This window comes from Branchiostoma lanceolatum, chromosome 9, assembly GCF_035083965.1.
Source record: "Branchiostoma lanceolatum isolate klBraLanc5 chromosome 9, klBraLanc5.hap2, whole genome shotgun sequence".
Classification (NCBI taxonomy): domain Eukaryota; kingdom Metazoa; phylum Chordata; class Leptocardii; order Amphioxiformes; family Branchiostomatidae; genus Branchiostoma; species Branchiostoma lanceolatum.
In genome coordinates, this window is record NC_089730.1 from 1,227,988 (window position 1) to 1,246,636 (window position 18,649).

At 39.1% G+C, this 18,649-nt stretch overlaps 1 protein-coding gene across 4 annotated transcripts in view; it reads left to right on the forward strand.

Annotated features, from left to right (window-relative positions):
* The window catches only part of LOC136441710 (UDP-N-acetylhexosamine pyrophosphorylase-like), a 46,777-nt gene that overhangs the window by 21,655 nt on the left and 6,473 nt on the right, over window positions 1-18,649 (forward strand). For 3 of the 4 annotated variants that reach the window (XM_066438149.1, XM_066438150.1, XM_066438147.1), the window contains exons 9-11: window positions 14,623-14,733; window positions 16,286-16,471; window positions 17,114-17,183. In XM_066438149.1, coding sequence (XP_066294246.1) covers window positions 14,623-14,733; window positions 16,286-16,471; window positions 17,114-17,183 — 367 coding nt within the window. The remainder of the gene's footprint in view (window positions 1-14,622; window positions 14,734-16,285; window positions 16,472-17,113; window positions 17,184-18,649) is intronic. The other variant, XM_066438148.1, reaches the window with a different exon arrangement.

Consider the following 18,649-nt stretch of genomic DNA (forward strand, 5'->3'; position numbering starts at 1 on the left):
ATTATAAACTTGATTGTTATGTATGAGTACAATTGAACTGTTGAATAGAATTCCACAACTGCAGACCTTCGCCAAGGGTAATTTTAGTAACTTAATATGTAGAAATTGTGTCTAGGAGGTAAATATGTGTGAGCTATTGGTCATTGTGTCGTCTCGTAATTCTTGCATTATCAAACCAACAGTTATTTTGTTCTCATTTCTTTCCTCTTGAGGACAAACAGTTGCATTATGTGTGAATCTAGACTTACATAATATATAGTATATAAGACTTAAATGTTCACATTAACCATGTCTGCAGTACTTGCAGTACAGACCCTGCAGCACTGCAAGTTCAATCTTCCCATTCGCCTGTATGCAAACCTTCTTCATACAACTTTAACTGCTGCTCTTCCTGATCCTCCATTGAACTCGGCTCTCTGTGTTGATGACATACAACAATTGGGAGGAAGACAATTACCGTACTCCATTAAAAGGTCGGCAAGTTTTCTCTAGATCTGTAACTCCACTGATTGTCTGCAGACCAGCCTTACGAAGACACACTGACACAGCATGAAACTAGAAAGGCAATATTTGCGAGAGCAAATACAACAATTTCATCCATTTCCCTCCCCACATCCGCAAGAAATTGACTTTTTCATAATCACCCAAGTCCAGAATTGTATTTTAACAAATATTCCCAGCATACAAGAATGGACTCTTTCAGCTGCAACAAGTATCATGTAAATTTCAGAATGTAAACAACTACAACCTTGCGAAAGATTTCTTCTGCGGAAGAATTTCCACAGTCTGATAGTCCAGAAAATTTTGCATTACGCAGCGGACACTTCTTCGGAACCAACTCAAGTTGTGCAAAAGTTTCACAAATTTCTGCTGGATATACTGCAAATGTCTGATGCTTATTTCATACTGTAACACTAACACAAACAGTACCAGTGATACCACAATTACAAACATTTTGCTAACAAAAATATGCACAACCACTTGTACTTGTAGGGAGATGAGCCTTTGTGTACTCTTGGTGTACTCTTAGCGAAAATAAGTAAACAAGCCATTGCTATATATATACAGAGAGGAATATAGAGCATAACATTTAGGATAGAAACACCACAAGAAAGGTTTCTTTTTAATGCAGGTGTAAATTTTGAACATTCTCAATCAGTGTTCTCGCCAGCCTGAAATTTTTACCCGTCATTTCAATTTTGCTTCGGGGAACAACATATCGAGCGCCGAAGGCGCGACCATTCTAGGGGGGTCCGGGGGTATTCTCCCCCGGAAAATTTTGAGATCTAGACCCTCTGAAACGCTATTTCCTGCATTTTGAGGGGCAAATTTCCTGGTAGAATAAGCTTAGTTTAATGACATCTCTTTCGGTGAAAAATTACACAAGGGTTTCAGGCTTAATTTTTTGGGGAGGCGTGCCGTCATCGCGGAAATATCAAATGTTCACAACTTCACGCACAAGCTACACTTCTATGTTGTATACAATCGGCAAAGAAAATAAAATTTAGCACAACAAAACTTTATTACGTATCAGCTACGTCCTACAAAAAATACCCACAGAATAAGTCGGCAAAAATAAAACACAACTTTTCAACACTTGTTCCGTATGCGCCCTGTAATTATCGAACATAATGAGGAATTTGACACCCTACTTTGAGAAAGAACGCAATAAAGACGTCCATTTTTTTGTACCATGTTTTCCACGGTTAATTTCTCCGGTAACTGCACTGAATGTGTTCAAAATTGTCGATTCAAGCCTTCCACCAGCCGCTTCGTCGTGCGATCCTTGCGATTCCCCTAACATCTCGCAAATTCACGCTTAGCTGAAATCTCGCAAGTAGCGAGACTGGCATGTCATTGGTCGTTTTTTCTTGACGCGACGGAGACGTGCGCTGTGATTGGTGGATTACAATATCTGACGCCTGTTTACCATTTCTTGCGGGAAGAAAGCATGTAATACTCAGTCGCCGCGGCTTGAACTTTAATACTGTTTACACAGATAACAGAAAGCCTGATTACTATAGGAGTATTTCTGAATTTTAAGGCTTCTTTGATGACAATAACTGACGGTGAACCGAGAGGGACAAAACAGAAATAAACGTCAGCCTGATGCGACCGGCCAAAACTGTAGTGGGGAGGGCGGCGCATGACGCCGAGTTTTCGGCGGCCACCAAATATTACTAGCAACCACCACGGCGCTCTCTGTGTGTTGCTGGGGTTGTCGCCGGCAGGCATTAGAAATGATCTAGATTGCCCTCGTCACGAACTTCCGCTGATCCTCTGGAGTTTTTGAAAATTCTAAGCTCTGTCTAAATATCTTCACACACTGATTTTTGTCCATTAGAAATGACGGGTTGGGCAAAAATTTTGTCCGTCATGAGCGACAAAAACCCGTCAAATGACGGGAGGACGGGCGCTGGCGAGAACACTGTTCTCAATTGATCATAGCTTCAGTATCACACAGTAGTTACAACACAAGGACAGGAGTCAGTGGGCAGTGAAGTTTTTTCAACCACATCCTGCCCTGCACACATTTAAACATGTAAGAGTTAGTGCTCCTAATTGGATTGACTATTTCAACCAATCAGATCCAGTTTTGAAAATGCATGAGTGTTTTGTAAGGTGCTCTCTCATTGGCTGACTGAATTAGTCCACCTGACATAGGAATAAAGATGTGACTATATATGGCCAATATAATTTCAGGTCATTTGGCCAAAAATAACAGAAGAATCAATTTGAAGATTTGACAGAAGAAGAAAAAGAAACATGAGAAGACAATAAATTGCATCCATACAATGGATGAAATATAAAACAATCACCATCACTGGGAACATCTTTGATCTTCATATTCTCCCTCATCACTCCAAGATTTTACAGTGTCATGAACAGGTGTAGGCAAACTCAGACAAACAGCTACAGTTTGTACCTGTATCATCTATCATATCTTCCACTTAACATTTTCACCTTCCATCTTATAAGCATTAGTCCTTGTCATTCCTTCACAAAACGCAAATCGCAATCAACATCACCCCACTTCTTCTGCTGATCATCACAAATTGAAAAATGTCTTTGTATAGTGGATTGTTCTGTTTGAACCACAACAACGCTTTCATCACCCTTTTGTGGTCTGACATACTCATACATGTAGTGACGTTGATTACAAAGTTTCCTTTTAAATTTAAATTTGATCCTTCCTCTGTTTTCCCATGACACAGACATGACATTTCTCCGCTACCTCCACAGCCCCTTTCCCTCTTCATCTTTTCACGGCTTCCCTCTTCGACATACGTCCTCAATTACAAATCTCTGATGCCTTCTTGACCTACCTGTCATACACGCGGCATCTCTTGATAGCATCTGATGATTTAGTTGGTCTTTGTTCTTCCACATCTTGCCTGTTTAGTGTTAGATTTCACATCCCTTTTCACCTTCTGGTCTGTTACTCACTCTCTGTAACTGCATGTCTTCCCTATTACACATTATGCATTTCCCAACAACTTCAACTAACTCATTCAATCTTTGCCTCTTCCTTCTATCTCTCTCCAACATATGCCATTCCTTTAAAGCTTCTAAAGATTCACTCAGTCTTTGAATTTTTACACTTATTATTAATTTTCTCCTTTCAAAATAAGTAAGTCAACACTTCCCATGTCCCACGTCTGAAAAAAAAATTATTACTTGAGCAAACTTCATGACATGGATTAAGCTAACTACATACAGGACCCAAGCCCCAGCCCCTTTTCCCCTATTTAGTATAGCAATCAAGCAATCAGATTGACCATATTTGCATAAACCGTAAATGGAGGAGATCCCTGAAAGATGTAAAGGCCATCAGAGGTGCTGATGCAAGTAGCGACCATCATCTTATGCTGTGCAAACTACAACTGAAAGAAAGCAAACAAAGACAAAAGTGAACCACTCTTCGACTCCGGCAAGCTCAAGGAGCCGGCAGTAAAGAAGCAGTTTACTGTGGAACTCAAGAACAGGTTTCAGGTACTCGAAGACATACCGGTTGATATATAAATGCCACATGCATGAGTGTACACAAAGTACTCATAGACACCAAAGAAATACTAGGATACCGCAAATGAGAGAAGGAGTGGATATCAGACGCCACTTGGAAGCTAGTGCAGGATAGGAAGGTAGCCAAACAACACACGTTGAGAGGTAGCGAAAGGCAAAGGGTTGCAGCTGCCAAGATCTACCAAACAAACAACAAAGAAGTTAAAAGAAGCGCTAGAAAGAATAAACGCGAGTATATGCCATTGGATAATCTACATGTAGCAACTGAAGCACAGCGAGCAGCAGAGATTGGTGACTCAAGAACCGTGTATAAATCACTAAGCAGCTGTCAGGAGGTCTCACTAGCTTAGGCTACAGCAGTGAAGGACAAGAAGGGGAATGTGCTAATAAACGGAAAAGACCAGCTGGATAGATGGGCAGTGCACTTTAGAGAAACATTAAACCGACCTGTCCTGGTATCTGAAGCGGTCATTAAGGACATGGGCTTCAACATAGAGATGAAACATGGCCCCATTTTATTACAGGAGATTGTAAATGCAATAAAAGAAACGAAGGCAAACAAAGCACCGGGTGAGGATAGAGAAACAGCCGACATGCTGAAAGCAGATCCAGTTAGTAGTACCGGTAACTGCCAAAGGCCTGATTAAACTCTTCAACAGAGTATGGGAGGAGGAAAAGGTACCAGAAGATTGGAAAAGAGGCATAATAGTCAAGCTGCCAAAGAAGGGCAATCTATCTGTCTGTGGAAATTGGAGAGGCAAGATCTTTTGTAGAATTCTTCTCCAACGTACAAGACATTCCATTGACAAGATACTAAGGGAAGAACAGGCCGGATTTAGATTAGCGGTAGGGGATGTATGGACCAGATTTTTGTACTACGTACTGTTGTTGAACAATCATTAGAATGGAATTCCTCGCTCTACATTAACTTCATCGACTTCAAGAAAGCGTTTGATAGCATACATCACCCATCACTATGGAGTATACTTCAAGCGTATGGCTTCCCACTCAAATTTATCAATATTATAAAAGACATGCATGCCAATTACCCGTGTTGCGTCCGCCACGGTGGCCAGCACAGTGAGTGGTTCCACGTAAAGACCAGAGTCAGACAGGGCTGCGTGATCTCACCTGTTCTTTTCCTTGTTGTCATGGACTGGGTGATGAGGAGAGCCACAGCAGGACAACCAAGAGGGCTTGTTTGGTCTCTCAGCCAGACTGGAAGACTGTGACTTTGCAGATGATATAGCCTAACTTTCACATATCCAGGGGGACATCCAGAAAAAGTCAAATAGAGTGGACCAAGAAGCAAGTAGTGTGGGCCTCAAAATATGTTTGGACAAGACAAAAATAATGAGAGTAAAAGCCCAACAAAGACGACCATACATGGACAGGAGTAAGAAGAAGTAAAGGATTCTAAATACCTCGGCAGCTACATTTCAGCCGACAGTAACATTGAGAAGGAAGTTTCTACCAGGATTGGCTTGGCAGCACATTCATTTATCAGATTGAGATGCATCATTCTGGAAGTCATCTGCTTTGAAGCAAAATACCAAACTGAGGATATACAAATCAAACGTGCGTTCTGTCCTTCTGTATGCGTCAGAAACATGGAGAACCAACAAGAGAATAGAAAGTCGTCTCAGAGGGTTCGAAGGAAGATGCCTCAGGAGAATCCTGAAAATACGCTGGGAGCAGAGAATCTCAAACAAAGAAGTCAGCGAACGTACAGGCATATGCAACGTAGTAGATGAATCAAAACACAGATGCTGGAAGTGGTTAGGACACACCCTCCGCATGAACAAAACCAGAAACCCGCATGTCGTCCTCAAATGGAATCCTCAAGGGAAACGAAACAGGCAGGCCTCTAGGGACCTGGAGAAGAACTGTAAAGGGAGAGATGAAGGATGCAAGAAAGACATGGCACGAAGTCAGATGGATGGCCCAAGACAGGGAGGGCTGGAGAGAGTTCGTCGGTGCCTAATATAAATGCTCCAACGGGAGCCAAGAGGATTTACTAAGTAGTAAGTGTAGCTGATGTCATCCACAACTTCTGAAACTCCCCAATCACTGTGTCCAGTCAACTCCAGCTTCATACAACGTCATGCACACTAATTAATTACATTATGATTCACTCATGCAGGCCTGTAATTGAATTGAACAGCCAAACATATTTGACATACCTTAGATGGAGCTCTTCCTAACAGCTCAAAGATCCTTGTTGGAGCTGCACTGTCTTTCAGAAGAGATGTAAAATGGGGTTCCGTGTATGAGGAGGTCCATCAATCACGTTACAACAGCCTCATTACTCAGATAGGTACCTACTGACTGTAATGATACAACACAGTGAAAAAGAAGTTACCTGGTTCAGACTGCCACTTTAAAACTTCTGACCATAAGCTAACTATGTGCATAACCCGGGCCCTGGCTAAATTTTTCTTCCCCAATTAACTGACGTCACCCACAACTTCCAACACTCCCTGAACACCGTGTCTAGTAAACTCTACAACTTCGTACACACTAACTACATACATTTCACCAAAGCCTGTAATTGATCATACAGTATCTAAACATGTCTGATATACCTTGAGTGCGCAGGCGTAGAGGCGAGCAGCAGCAGCACAAAGCGAGACCTCAGAGGTTTTCCTAAAATTTCATGTATTTTCATACTAGTTTGCCTTTGTTTCCTTTCAGTTTAGAGCATAGGGTAGTACTTGAACATATTGTGTACCCGTGAACCCAGCGAAAAGTCATATTTTCAGTGTTTGAATAAAATTTCGGGCTGGTTTGAAGCTAACGCGTACAGAGTGGGACGGCGGTGAGTACAGTGAGGGAAAGGGAACCTTGCCGATTTCATTATATGTTGATATTTGTAACGATCTATGATCGCATAGTTTACTTGGCAACCTGGATAACTTATACATTTTGTACTCATATATTTTTTCACCTTGTAGAAGTCTAAATTTTGGAAACTTACAAGAGCATGGACACATTTTGTCATCCCGTGATGGATTTACCAAAGCCAAAGAATCTCAATACTTTAAACATGTAGTCCCAGGGTAAGGTATCGAAAACTTTTTCGTAGTCAGCCATAAAGATTAAGCCCGGTTTGTTTTCAATTAAATAATACTCAATTATTTCAAGAATTTTTTCACCTGTAAACCTGTTTTTTTTTTAATCCAGTCCGGTCTTGACCAATCAAATCATTTTTTTACCTTTTTGATTCTTAAAGAAATTACCTTAGAGATATCCAAACATCACACCCTAGCAGAGTTAAGGGTCTCCAATTGGTAACAAGACACGGGTACTTGTTTTGTTTCAGTAAAAGAGTAATGAGTGCAACTCTCCGAGTATCAGACAAGTAACGTTAACCTTTATCAAAAGCATAATTGAGACACAAAAGCATCAATTTCTTTAAATTCTTGAAAAAGACCTTCAGAATCTATAGGCAGTCCGTCAAGTCCTGGGGCCTTACCATCATTGAAACTATTGACTGCTTGCCAAAGTTCATTTTCTGTTATGGGTCCCCCAAAAGTGCGAAATGGAATGAAATGGAACAAACTAAAACATAAATGAATGAATGAACTTTATTGCTCGACAATTGTACATGGCACAATGTATGGCAAGAATGACAATGCAATCAATACAATGGGTACTAAACTAATCTATTCTATTCTATTCTGAAAACTATAATCACAAGAATATATGAACGTAAATGGCGTAATGATATAATATATGTAAAACGTTTCGGTCTGTTAAAATACATTCTCTCTTTTGTAAAGCGCTATATATGTATTGGCCTAAGTACGTAGATATGGTGTTTACCGCAGCCGTTTAGCCATATATGTCGGAAACCATGCGTGCACAAAATATCTTGAACATGAACAATCCAGTCTAGTTCTTGTTCTACTGCAGCATCATACGCTTTCTTGACAATTCTATGATTGGGTAAGTTATGTAGTCTTAGCCAGTATTTGATAAGTTGTGTTTGGGTGTCAATATACAATGGAAACATTCCTAGTTCGCCTCTTATTGCGGCGTTTACAGAACTCCTTGGGACACAAAGTAGCATTTGCAGTAGTTGAGAAGAACATATTCCAAGTCGGGTATCTCATAGGACGTTGTAGGTTGCTCTAATAAGACATTTCGATTAGATAACATTTTTGAGTTGTATAGAACATGTAACTTGTCATTGTACTTCTTGAAACGAACTAGAAAAGGACTTAACATATCAGATTTCTTCCCAGTACGGGCAACCTTGAGAATAACATCATTTACATTTGTTCCTAACATTGGAGACAGAATGTCGCATACAGTTTCCCTAATGTTTTCACCAGGACATTTAGAATCAAGTCCCTGCATCGTATATTAGCCCCTAGAATTTCACTACAATAAGGTAAATGTAACATTATGAAATGAAATACCAGTAGATAGCGAAATATAAGGAACGTTGTAACATTCACAGTAGACGTGAACAGGAAGCAAATACATAATATAACGTGTTTATTTCTTGAATCTGTTAAATGATATTAAGTACAACGTTTTTGCCGCGTTTGTGTGGCTAGATTCTTCCCTGAAAATGGGGGCGTCGCGTGCAAAGAGCTTGGTCGCTCTTCCTTGATTTTACCAACTATCTGCAAATGAACTGCTGCAAATAGCAGGGAAAACAAGCAAACGGAACTGAGTATCGAAGTAAGGACTAGATTATACAGAAGTTGGTGGTCATAATTCACCAAGAGGGCATGAGGCAAGTGTAATAGCGTGTTTGCGTGTTGCAAATGGAGCCCCGCATGCAAATGAACCGCCACTGTTGCCAGCGCACCGGAACTGTGCACATGTGCGTGCTACCGACAGGTTGAATCAAACTCCGACTTCCCAGTTTTATTTACATACGGTCTTAGTCCATAGCTAGTACGTAGCATATGCATATATGCGCAACAACGATTTTTATACAACCAATTGTTCGGCTGGTCGGCTGTCAGAGAATGGACCCCTCCGTTAATGATATGCAAATGCAGCTCTGCGCTGCATCACCAATGTGACATTTCACACTCAATTCAATCACGGACGTGGACTGGGAACTACCTCTAGTACCTCTGGAGACATTTCTGCTTCCTTGTTCACGACAAAACAAAGGGAGGGTGTGAACGAGCAGGAAATGTATTTCACGGTTCACACAACACGCAAACACGCTGTATAGATAATGAAATTACGCATGCCCCATGCCCTTTTGGTGAATTATGATATGCACTGTTACCACCAACTTCTGTATAATCTAGTCCTTACTTCGATACTCCCGTTAGCTTGTTTTCCCTGCTATTTTCAGCAGTTCATTATTTTGAAGATAGTTGGTAAAATCAAGGAAGAGCAGCCGAGCTCTTTGCACACGGCGCCCCCATTTTCAGGGAAGAATCTAGCCACACAAAGGCGGCAAAAACGTTGTATTCAATATTATCAAATAGATTCAAGTAATAAAACACCTTATATTATGTATTTGCTTCCTGTTCCGGTCTACTATGAATGAATGAAGACCTTTATTGCACATTTCTGCCACACTTGGCTAAGTACAGGTCGCAACAAAACAAAATAACAGGTACAGTTTACGTATACAAAAGAATATGGCTATCATTAGATAAATTCTACTCCTCGCTTTACGGTTATACAGTGTAGTAGATATAAAAGAACAGACGTGTTTTTCAATGGGAGGTTTGTCTAGTCGCATTAGGAATATACATTTTTGTACAGTACTTAAATGTGTGAAGTAGGGAAATAGGTTTTCTACAAGCTTATAGTATAAGCTTCCAGTAGATAGCGAAATATAAGGAACCTTGTAACAGAATGTGAATTATATACTAAAGAAAGAAATGAATTGTATAAGTTATACAATTCATGCAAATGCAAAATGGAACGAAATGGATCGAACTAAAACATATGTGACATTATGAAATGAAATTCCAGTAGATAGCGAAATATAAGGAACCTTGTAACAGAATGTGAATTATATACTGTCACATATGTTCTAGTTCGTTCCATTTCGTTCCATTTTGCACTTTCGGGGGACTGTCTGTTATGGAACCTTCACAGAATTTTTTTTGATTATCATTCAAATATATGTTGTTTGACCTTGGAAAGAAGGTTTTCCGTATCTATCTGAGTGGAGAGATGAATAGAATGATCTCAATTCTCATAAGATATCTTGAGGGTCACTAAATGTTTTTCCTGGTAGATATCTTAAGGATATTCACATTTTTTCTTGCCTGATTTCTACGTCCTATGTTAAGAAAACATTTGTTGCACTTTTCCAAAAATTCCATGTTGTTTGATCGTGAGCTATAAAGTATTTGGCTTGTCTTTTCTTCATAAAATGTCTCCAATTCGATCTGTAGGTATCAAGCTCTTTCATCAACTCTTGGGGTGGATTTTAGTGTAAGTTCATCTATTCGTGACCTAAGTTCCTTTTCTTTAAAAATGTATTCTTTATGCTTTTGTAGCAAGTATTTTATTGCATTACCTCTGAAACAGCATTTAATTAAAAGTGTCCCATATAGTCAATAGGTCATTTGATCCCTGGTTGTTGTGAAAAAATTCATCAATAAATTCTTCAGTTACTTTTATAAAATGCTTGTCTCTCAAGAAAGTTAGATAAGAATTCCAATAATATTTCCCTCGAGGATATTTAGTAGTTTGAAGAACATAGAAATAAATTTGTGATCCGATTTAAATCTATCTGATATTGATATGTTCGATGTGTCTGCCAAAAGAGAGAAAGAAACTAAAAAATAGTCAGTGCAACAGGCTTGTTTGCCTCTGCGCCATGTGAATCTAACTGATTGTGGGAATTTGAACCTCCATGTATCTACTAGATCTAAAGAGAACATCATATCTGTGACCCTCTGTTGTGCGTGTGGACGATATATTGTAGGATTAAGTCCTGCTCAGTCTAGATGAGCATTTTGAATGGTATTAAAATCACCTACAAGAATCAAGACTTAATTTCAACTTAACAATCGTCTTTTCAATAAAGTAAAAAAAATGCTGGGTTATCCTTGTTTGGTGCATATGAAATTTAGGTTGGCTAAGCAGAAACGCATTTCAAATATCCCCAACTATCAATCGCCCATCATCATCCTTTATACAATCATGCACAGTAAAGTTTAAGTGTTTATTACCTTCGCCGAGAAGGTTATGCAGAGGGTAGCGTTTGTTTGTCTGTCTGTTTGTCTGTATGTAGTGGACCAGCATAACTCAGGAATGCCTGGATGGATTGTTTTGATATTTGGTATGTTGGTAGGTTTTGATGAGACCTGAAAACGATTAGATTTTGGGCCCCCTAGCGGCTTCTTACGGTACTGCAGTGGAACTTCCTGTTTTGATACCTCGTGTTCTGGACATGCTATGGAACTGCTTTTTGAGTGGTACATAGACCTTTGGACAGAGAGTAAGTGGTATGGGTTTGGGCCCCCTATCGGCTTTTTTGGAACTGCAGGAGCAGGTTTTGTGTCTGACTTTGAAAGGGAATAACTCAAGAAGGGCTTGATGGGTGGTAATGATTTTTGGTAAGTAGATAGCTTGAGTGATGATGTACATGATTAGATACTTCTTATGCAAATCAGTATCTAATTTGCATAATCAATGAGTAAAGTTTATACATCCACCAAATTCCATGATAGGACTCTGAAACATGTGACATATGTAACTGAGGAAGAGAGAAATATTAATTGATATGATCTATGCAAATGAAGACCTCATTTGCATAATTAGAAAATACTATAACAAGATGGCCATGATGGATGGTCATGATTTTTGGTATGTGGACAACTTGTGTGATGCTTAGTATTATTGGAAGATAATTATGCAAATCAGATTCTAATTTGTATAATTAATGAGGCAACTTTAAAAATCCGCTTTGTTCCATGATATGACTATTCAAATTGTAACTGAGGAAGAGAGGACTGTTAATAGATAGAAAATATGCAAATGTGGGCCTAGTTTGCATACTTAATGAGTAACTTGTATTATTCCACACTGGCAAATGACGGCAATTTCATACATTTAATACTTTTTTTGTGGCATCGGGAGGTTATGTTGATGTGAACATCGTTGAATCAAATTAAGTTGATAAGGGCCTCATTTGCATAATTGATGATAAATATAAGCATAACCTTCTTCGTTAAGCTCATAATTTGTTAAGCTCATACTTTGGACATGTTATATTTTAAGACAATCAACTGGTATGATTTATAATTGATGAGAAACACTCCTAATACGTCAGTCATAAAGGTTAAAATCATTTGGAGAAGGTATGAGGTTGTGGAACTCTAGTTTGATAATGTTGTGACACCTGGTTTTAAATTATTGCTTGTACCGTGATTGAATAAGATATGACTGCCCCACTCTCTTTTCCATATTTTTTCATCTTTTAAGGTTGAATGACTTTCTTGAATACATATGATATCATATGATAACTAGAGTTCAACAACCTCATACCTTCCCTAAATGATTTTAACCTTTAGGACTGACGTATTAGGAGTGTTTCTCATCAATCATAAATCATAAAAGTTGATAATCTTCTCCACCCAAATAAAAGAAGTTGTCCAAAGTATGAGCTTAACAAAGAAGGTTATGATAACATTTATCATCAATTATGCAAATGAAGTCCTTATGAGCATCATTTGATTCAACGATGTTCACATTCACATTACTTCCAAATGCCACAAGTATGAAATTGCCATCATTTACCTGTATGGAATTCTAGTAGTTTCTCATTAATTATGTTTGTTTATTGTATATTTTATATGTCTCTCTTCCACAGTTACATATGTCACATGTTTGAGAGTCCTAGCATGGAATGCGGCGGCTGTATAAACTTTCCTCATTAATTATGCAAATTAGATACTGATTTGCATAATAAGTATCTAATCATGTACATCATCACTCAAGTTATCTACTCACCAACAATCATGACCATCCATCAAGCCCTTCTTGAGTTATTCCCTTTCAAAGTCTGAAGCAAAACCTGCTCCTGTAGTTCCAAAAAAGCTGCTAGGAGGCTAAAACCTATACCACTTACTCTCTGTCCAAAGAGCTATCTACCACTCAAAAATCAGGACCATAGCATGTCCAGAACACGAGATATCAAAACAGGAAGTTCCGCTGCAGTACCGTAACAAGCCGCTAGGGCACCCAAAATCTAATCATTTCCATGTCTCATCAAGACCTACCAAATATCAAGACAATCCATCCAAGCCTTCTAGAGTTATGCTGTTCTTTACACACAGTCACACAAACGCTACCCTCTGCATAACCTTCTCGGCGAAGGTAATTATTAACATTATTCAAAATAAACAAGACAGCCGGAGATTGTGCATGTAAAAGACCAAAGTAACAGTATCATAGAATCATAGAGTCTTGCGGCACAATGTAAGAAATACTTTATCAGCCATTCAGTCCTAGCTTAGGCAGGGAGAACACATTGTTGTTCCTTAGCTGTCGGCCTGTGGGTGTTGATCGTTTGGGGGACACAAGTTCATGAAGAGGGTGATCGGGCTTCAGCATGACTTTGAAGAGGTTCAATGTGGCTGCCTCCCTCCTTTTCTTCAAGTTGGGTAGGTTTGAAACTGTTTGCCTACCAGCACTGGAGATTATGCGTAGAGCACATTTCTGAACGCGTTCCATGTTTGAAAATTGTTCTTCGTTACTACCGACCGATATAATGAAGTAACTATGCAAATCAGAATCTAACTTGCATAATTTTGAAATTTTGTGAACCCACTGCATTCCATGATAGGACTATTAAAAAATGTAAGATAATTTGTAACTGAGAAATACAAGGACAAAGATAGATGAAAGTTATGGAAATGAAGACCTAATTTGCATAACACATGAGAAAATACTGTATATAAATTTCATACTGATAGATAACTGGAATTTCAAACTTGTGGCATTTGGAAGTTTATTGAAGGTGAATGAAATGTGACCTACATCCCTGAAGGGACCTAGGGTATATATAATCTCAGGCTGTTCATGCAACTGCACGTGATGCGTGCAGTGCGGAATTATGTCCTGTTTTGGTTGGCCTGGAGAATTTTATATCATTAGCACCTTCTTCAAGCCAATGAAGGATCAATAACTGCTATATAAAAGGTACTCAAGGCAAGATAATCATAACGAATCTTCTCTCCCGGAACAATCTTAGCACCTGTCGGAGAGAACGGTCCTTCACTTAACACTTAATTAGGGTTAAGGGAATAGATTGTCATAATGAGGTCGTATCAGACTTCTAGGATATGGAAAGGTTTAAACTACTGTATGCAAAATTGTATTTGTTTCATTGGTGCAAAAAAATAGCCATCTGCAGTTACCAATTTTATGGCAGCCATGCATTTGTACCTCTGGTACATTTATGTATAATTTACACTGTAGGCTTTACTAAAGGCAATATCTTGTAAAAGTAGAACCTGTTAGTATGTACGCTGCAATAGGATTGCACATTCAATTTGGTGTTATTTTTATTTTCACTAACTGCATGTTGTGCTGTTAACTAACAAACTAACCTGCATTTGTGGCATGTGTGTTTCTGTTTTTTTGTTCACTTGCCAGAAATTTTGCTGTTCTGGAGGTGGTTCGGAAGGATGAATTCTCCCCTGTCAAGAACAAAACTTCCCACAACCCTCAGTACAGTCTTGTGAAGCAGTGGTCCCAAAATAATACGTAATGCTTTCCGCAGTGTGTTACCGTAGAACTAGAAATCCTTTCAAATAACAGGAAATTATGCAAAGATCTACTGTGATCAAAAAGTCTGATTCCATGTATAGTATGATTGATTTTAAATTCCAATCAAATGAATAGCAAATAAAGAAATGGATGTACATGTAGATGTCAATTTGGGTCTCTCTCTCTCTCTCTCTCTCTCTCTGTCTCTCTCTCTTTCTCTCATATCTCAAAGGTTTTGATATTAAGGGCATTTATGGGCACTTATTGCTTTACATCAAAGATGCTGGAGTCCACATAAATCTACCATGGTTTTATGCTGTGAAGAAAAGTCCGGGAGAATCTAATTTCCAAGACGGATGTGAGAAGAGAAACTTCTCATCTGGTAGTTTTCTGCTGTCATAATTTTCTATTGAAAGGACGTATTCAGATGGCATTTAATGCTAGTACATGTAGTTGCACTTAACACAATAATCATCGAATGAACCATCGAGTGAACACTGAGGATAATAGTTGCATTGAATTTCTTTCTTTGATATCTAGAGTCTGTCTTGTTACACAACATTTATGAAAGAAGAGTTTTTATCCCAAATCCTTTTCAAGAAAGTTTCAGTTGCTGTAGAAACTTCTCAACATTAGACCTTGCACAACTACAGATTTGATACTATCATAGTCAATAATTATTTCTTCTCCATGCAAATGAAGAAACTCTATTCTTAAAAAAGGTTCTTTTTAAACACTTGTTGTGACAATTGCCAAGTCACCTTGTTTTTCTATTGCCCTATGGAAACATGAAGCAGATGGATCAAATCCATTTTGAGGTTCACAGTAAGTTGGTGTTTTAAGCTATGTGATAAAATATGGAGTGTGGTTAACTCAACTCATGCTGAATCATCTGTAAATTGTAGAAACATTTGGAGTTCTAGACCCCGTTCATACTAAGCAGCGCAAGTCGCCCAAATCGCTAAAATCGCCAAAGTCGCATTCCTTCACACCAGGGGTCGAAGGAATGAGCGCGAGTTGTAAAATCGCTACTTCCTCATACACGCTCTTGTTCGGGCCGCATCCCCACATCCCCAAAGATGGCCATGAGCACGCGTGTCTCTTCTTCATCCAAGACGCCAAAATTGTCCAATTCTGCCATATTTCTGCGAAATATTCTAACAAGCTTGGAGGTAGGCGAATATCGTACTATAGCGGCAAATAGGTGGAAATCAAGGCTGACGTCACATATGACCCATTGAACCATGTCCGGGTCAATATGCAAAGTAATGCGCCCGATGCGCATCAAGCCAGCTTCAAGCGTTCATTCTAAGCTGGAATGCGGCCAAATCGGTAGTAATCCACCTACTGGAGGTAGATTCGCTGCGATGCGCATCGGGCGTTTTCACATGCAAATTGGAGCATTCATACTAGGCCACAGCGGCGATTTCAGGCGACTTGGGCGACTTAGTATAAACAGGGTCCTAGTAAGCACACAGAAGGTTTAAGAGCAGTAATTATATTGATTTTGATACTTCTTTTTGTGGATTGTTTGTTTCTGTCTTGACAGGAAATTTGCCATGTTTGAGGTTCTACGAGAGGATGAATTCTCTCCTTTAAAGAACAATGACAGTGCTGAAAAGGACACACCCACAACAGCACGCCATGCGCTCTTCAACCTGCACCATCGCTGGGTGCTGTTAGCAGGAGGCAGGTTCATAGAAGAGGATGGCACAGCTATTCCTCCCATCCCAAGGTAAGGGTATGATAGGAAGTCTTCCACTGCAAAAGTCTAATCTATATCATCATATGATGTGTGGACCAATCACAAGCCTGCAATTCTTTGCCTTATATTTTGCCAACCAAAATATTGTACAGGTAAGTGAAAAAGACGGATGTGCATCAATGATTGGCTAATGAGCCTGCGCACTAAGGTCTGACGCGCACAGTCCTGGGTTTTGAGTGGTGGGGTCGTACACTTGCAGCTGGAAATTGCCTTTTGTGGGGTGTAACTATAAGTACAGTTGTGATTGCCATAAACAGAGATGATTGTGTGTAGTGAAGTTGTTGGAAATTTTTTTACACGTCAAGGGTAAATGTGCTCAGCATAGAATGAATGACCTCGGTGCTTTTCCTATAGTTTCAATTGGTATATTATGACATAGAAGTTTATGGTAAGAGAAAAAACTCATGAAAGAAACCATAAATGATCATAATGTTCATGACATCCAGTCTAAACTTGCCCATTATTGTACCATTGAGCCAGAAATACATGTAGTACTTAATTAGCAATGAAAGGGCAACATGAAAAGCCATTTTTTCTAACTTCATGTTGAATAAGAATTCTTGTACTTTCTACATTTGAATGCCTGTTCTAATTTCTGTCTGTTCTTTGCAGTCGTAAGGAGGATGTGAATGAGTACCCAGTTGTGTGTGAGGTGTCACCACTCTTGTCCTACAGTGGGGAGGTATGTTTGGATTCTATTCATGAACTTTTGTTTAAAACTCAGGTTGGTGGATATTGAACCTCTATTGGAAATCATCTGCCACTGCATTATCTAAGCAAAGAAGGCCTCTCCTTTGACAAAAGTGGTCAGATAATCTAAGTGTACATTCATAGAAGCATAACCCCCTTAATTTTGTCTTGGATAAGGTCTCTGCTCAGGTCAGGTTCATTTAGCTGATTCTGTGCTTGTGATGTGGATTTGCTGATTAATTTCACTGACATTGTAACACATCTGATTTGCAGTATAAAATACAATGTATTTGTTCATTTGTTTATTAACAATCATTAACAAGTTAGTTAAGTTAACAATTAACAAGAGGAAGTGCTTAACACCAGGGCCTATAATTCAAATTGCCCTCCCAGAACAGCATTACAGCATATACTTGTACATCATTCTATAGTTGCATAAATTCTTCTGATAAAAGAAATCTCAGCGTGGTCACAAATAGAATGCAGGCTGTTTATTTGAATGGCGATGTCTCTTCATGCAGAAAGTACAAGAGCAGCATACCTCAAGGCCCATCACTTTTCTGTATATACACCAACGACCTACCTACAGCTGCTAAACATTCAAATATAGCCGTATGCCAAGAACACTGATCCATCAGCTTCAGGTCCAAGTGTAGCGGTAATGCAAAACACACTACTCGTTCTCACTGAAATGTGTCGCCAGTCTTTAGGACTTGATATTAAGCAAATTACAGGCAACATCAAATTGATGCTTCCTTCATTTTCCCACAACACCTATGTACCGGTACCACAACATAAGTATTGGTTGATGGCTTGGAAGAAATTACAGTCAGGTGGGATACCTCCTCCTAAAACAGCTGATACCTGAGAACATATGATGTATTCAAAAAGCTCCCACAATGATTGTTTGGTAGGTAGGTAAAGCCAGCTAGCCAGGCCCTCTGACAAATTAAATCAGATCACTCCCTTCACTGATTTTTAAGACTATGTTACGTGGTTTATGCCTGTTGCCAAATTCAGTTGCCAATTTCAGTAGCAAATGTTACCATTAGAGTAAGACAGCAGTGCCTGGAAGTGAGTACCGGTACAGAAAATTCAGGTCCAGGTCAAATCCAGGTCCAGGGAATCAGGTCCAGGTTCGGACCTGAGCCTGGACCTAGTTATTACAGTACAGTAGTATTATATCATATTTTGGAGACAAGGCACAAGTACAGGTCACTGAGTTTATGTTCACATTGTTTATTGGAATGATATTAGTTATTTTCAATGCACATGCAACTAATATGAAAAAAAATGATTTAACAAAACATACAACATAATTCTAGTTTTGCAAAAACGATCACTGAACAGTGAATGCAGGCTTACCTCAAATAGCAAAAAAAAAAAAACATTGCGACAACAAAATCAAACAACATCGTCTACATCAAGAAAATTATTCATACTTTTAATTACCTTGGT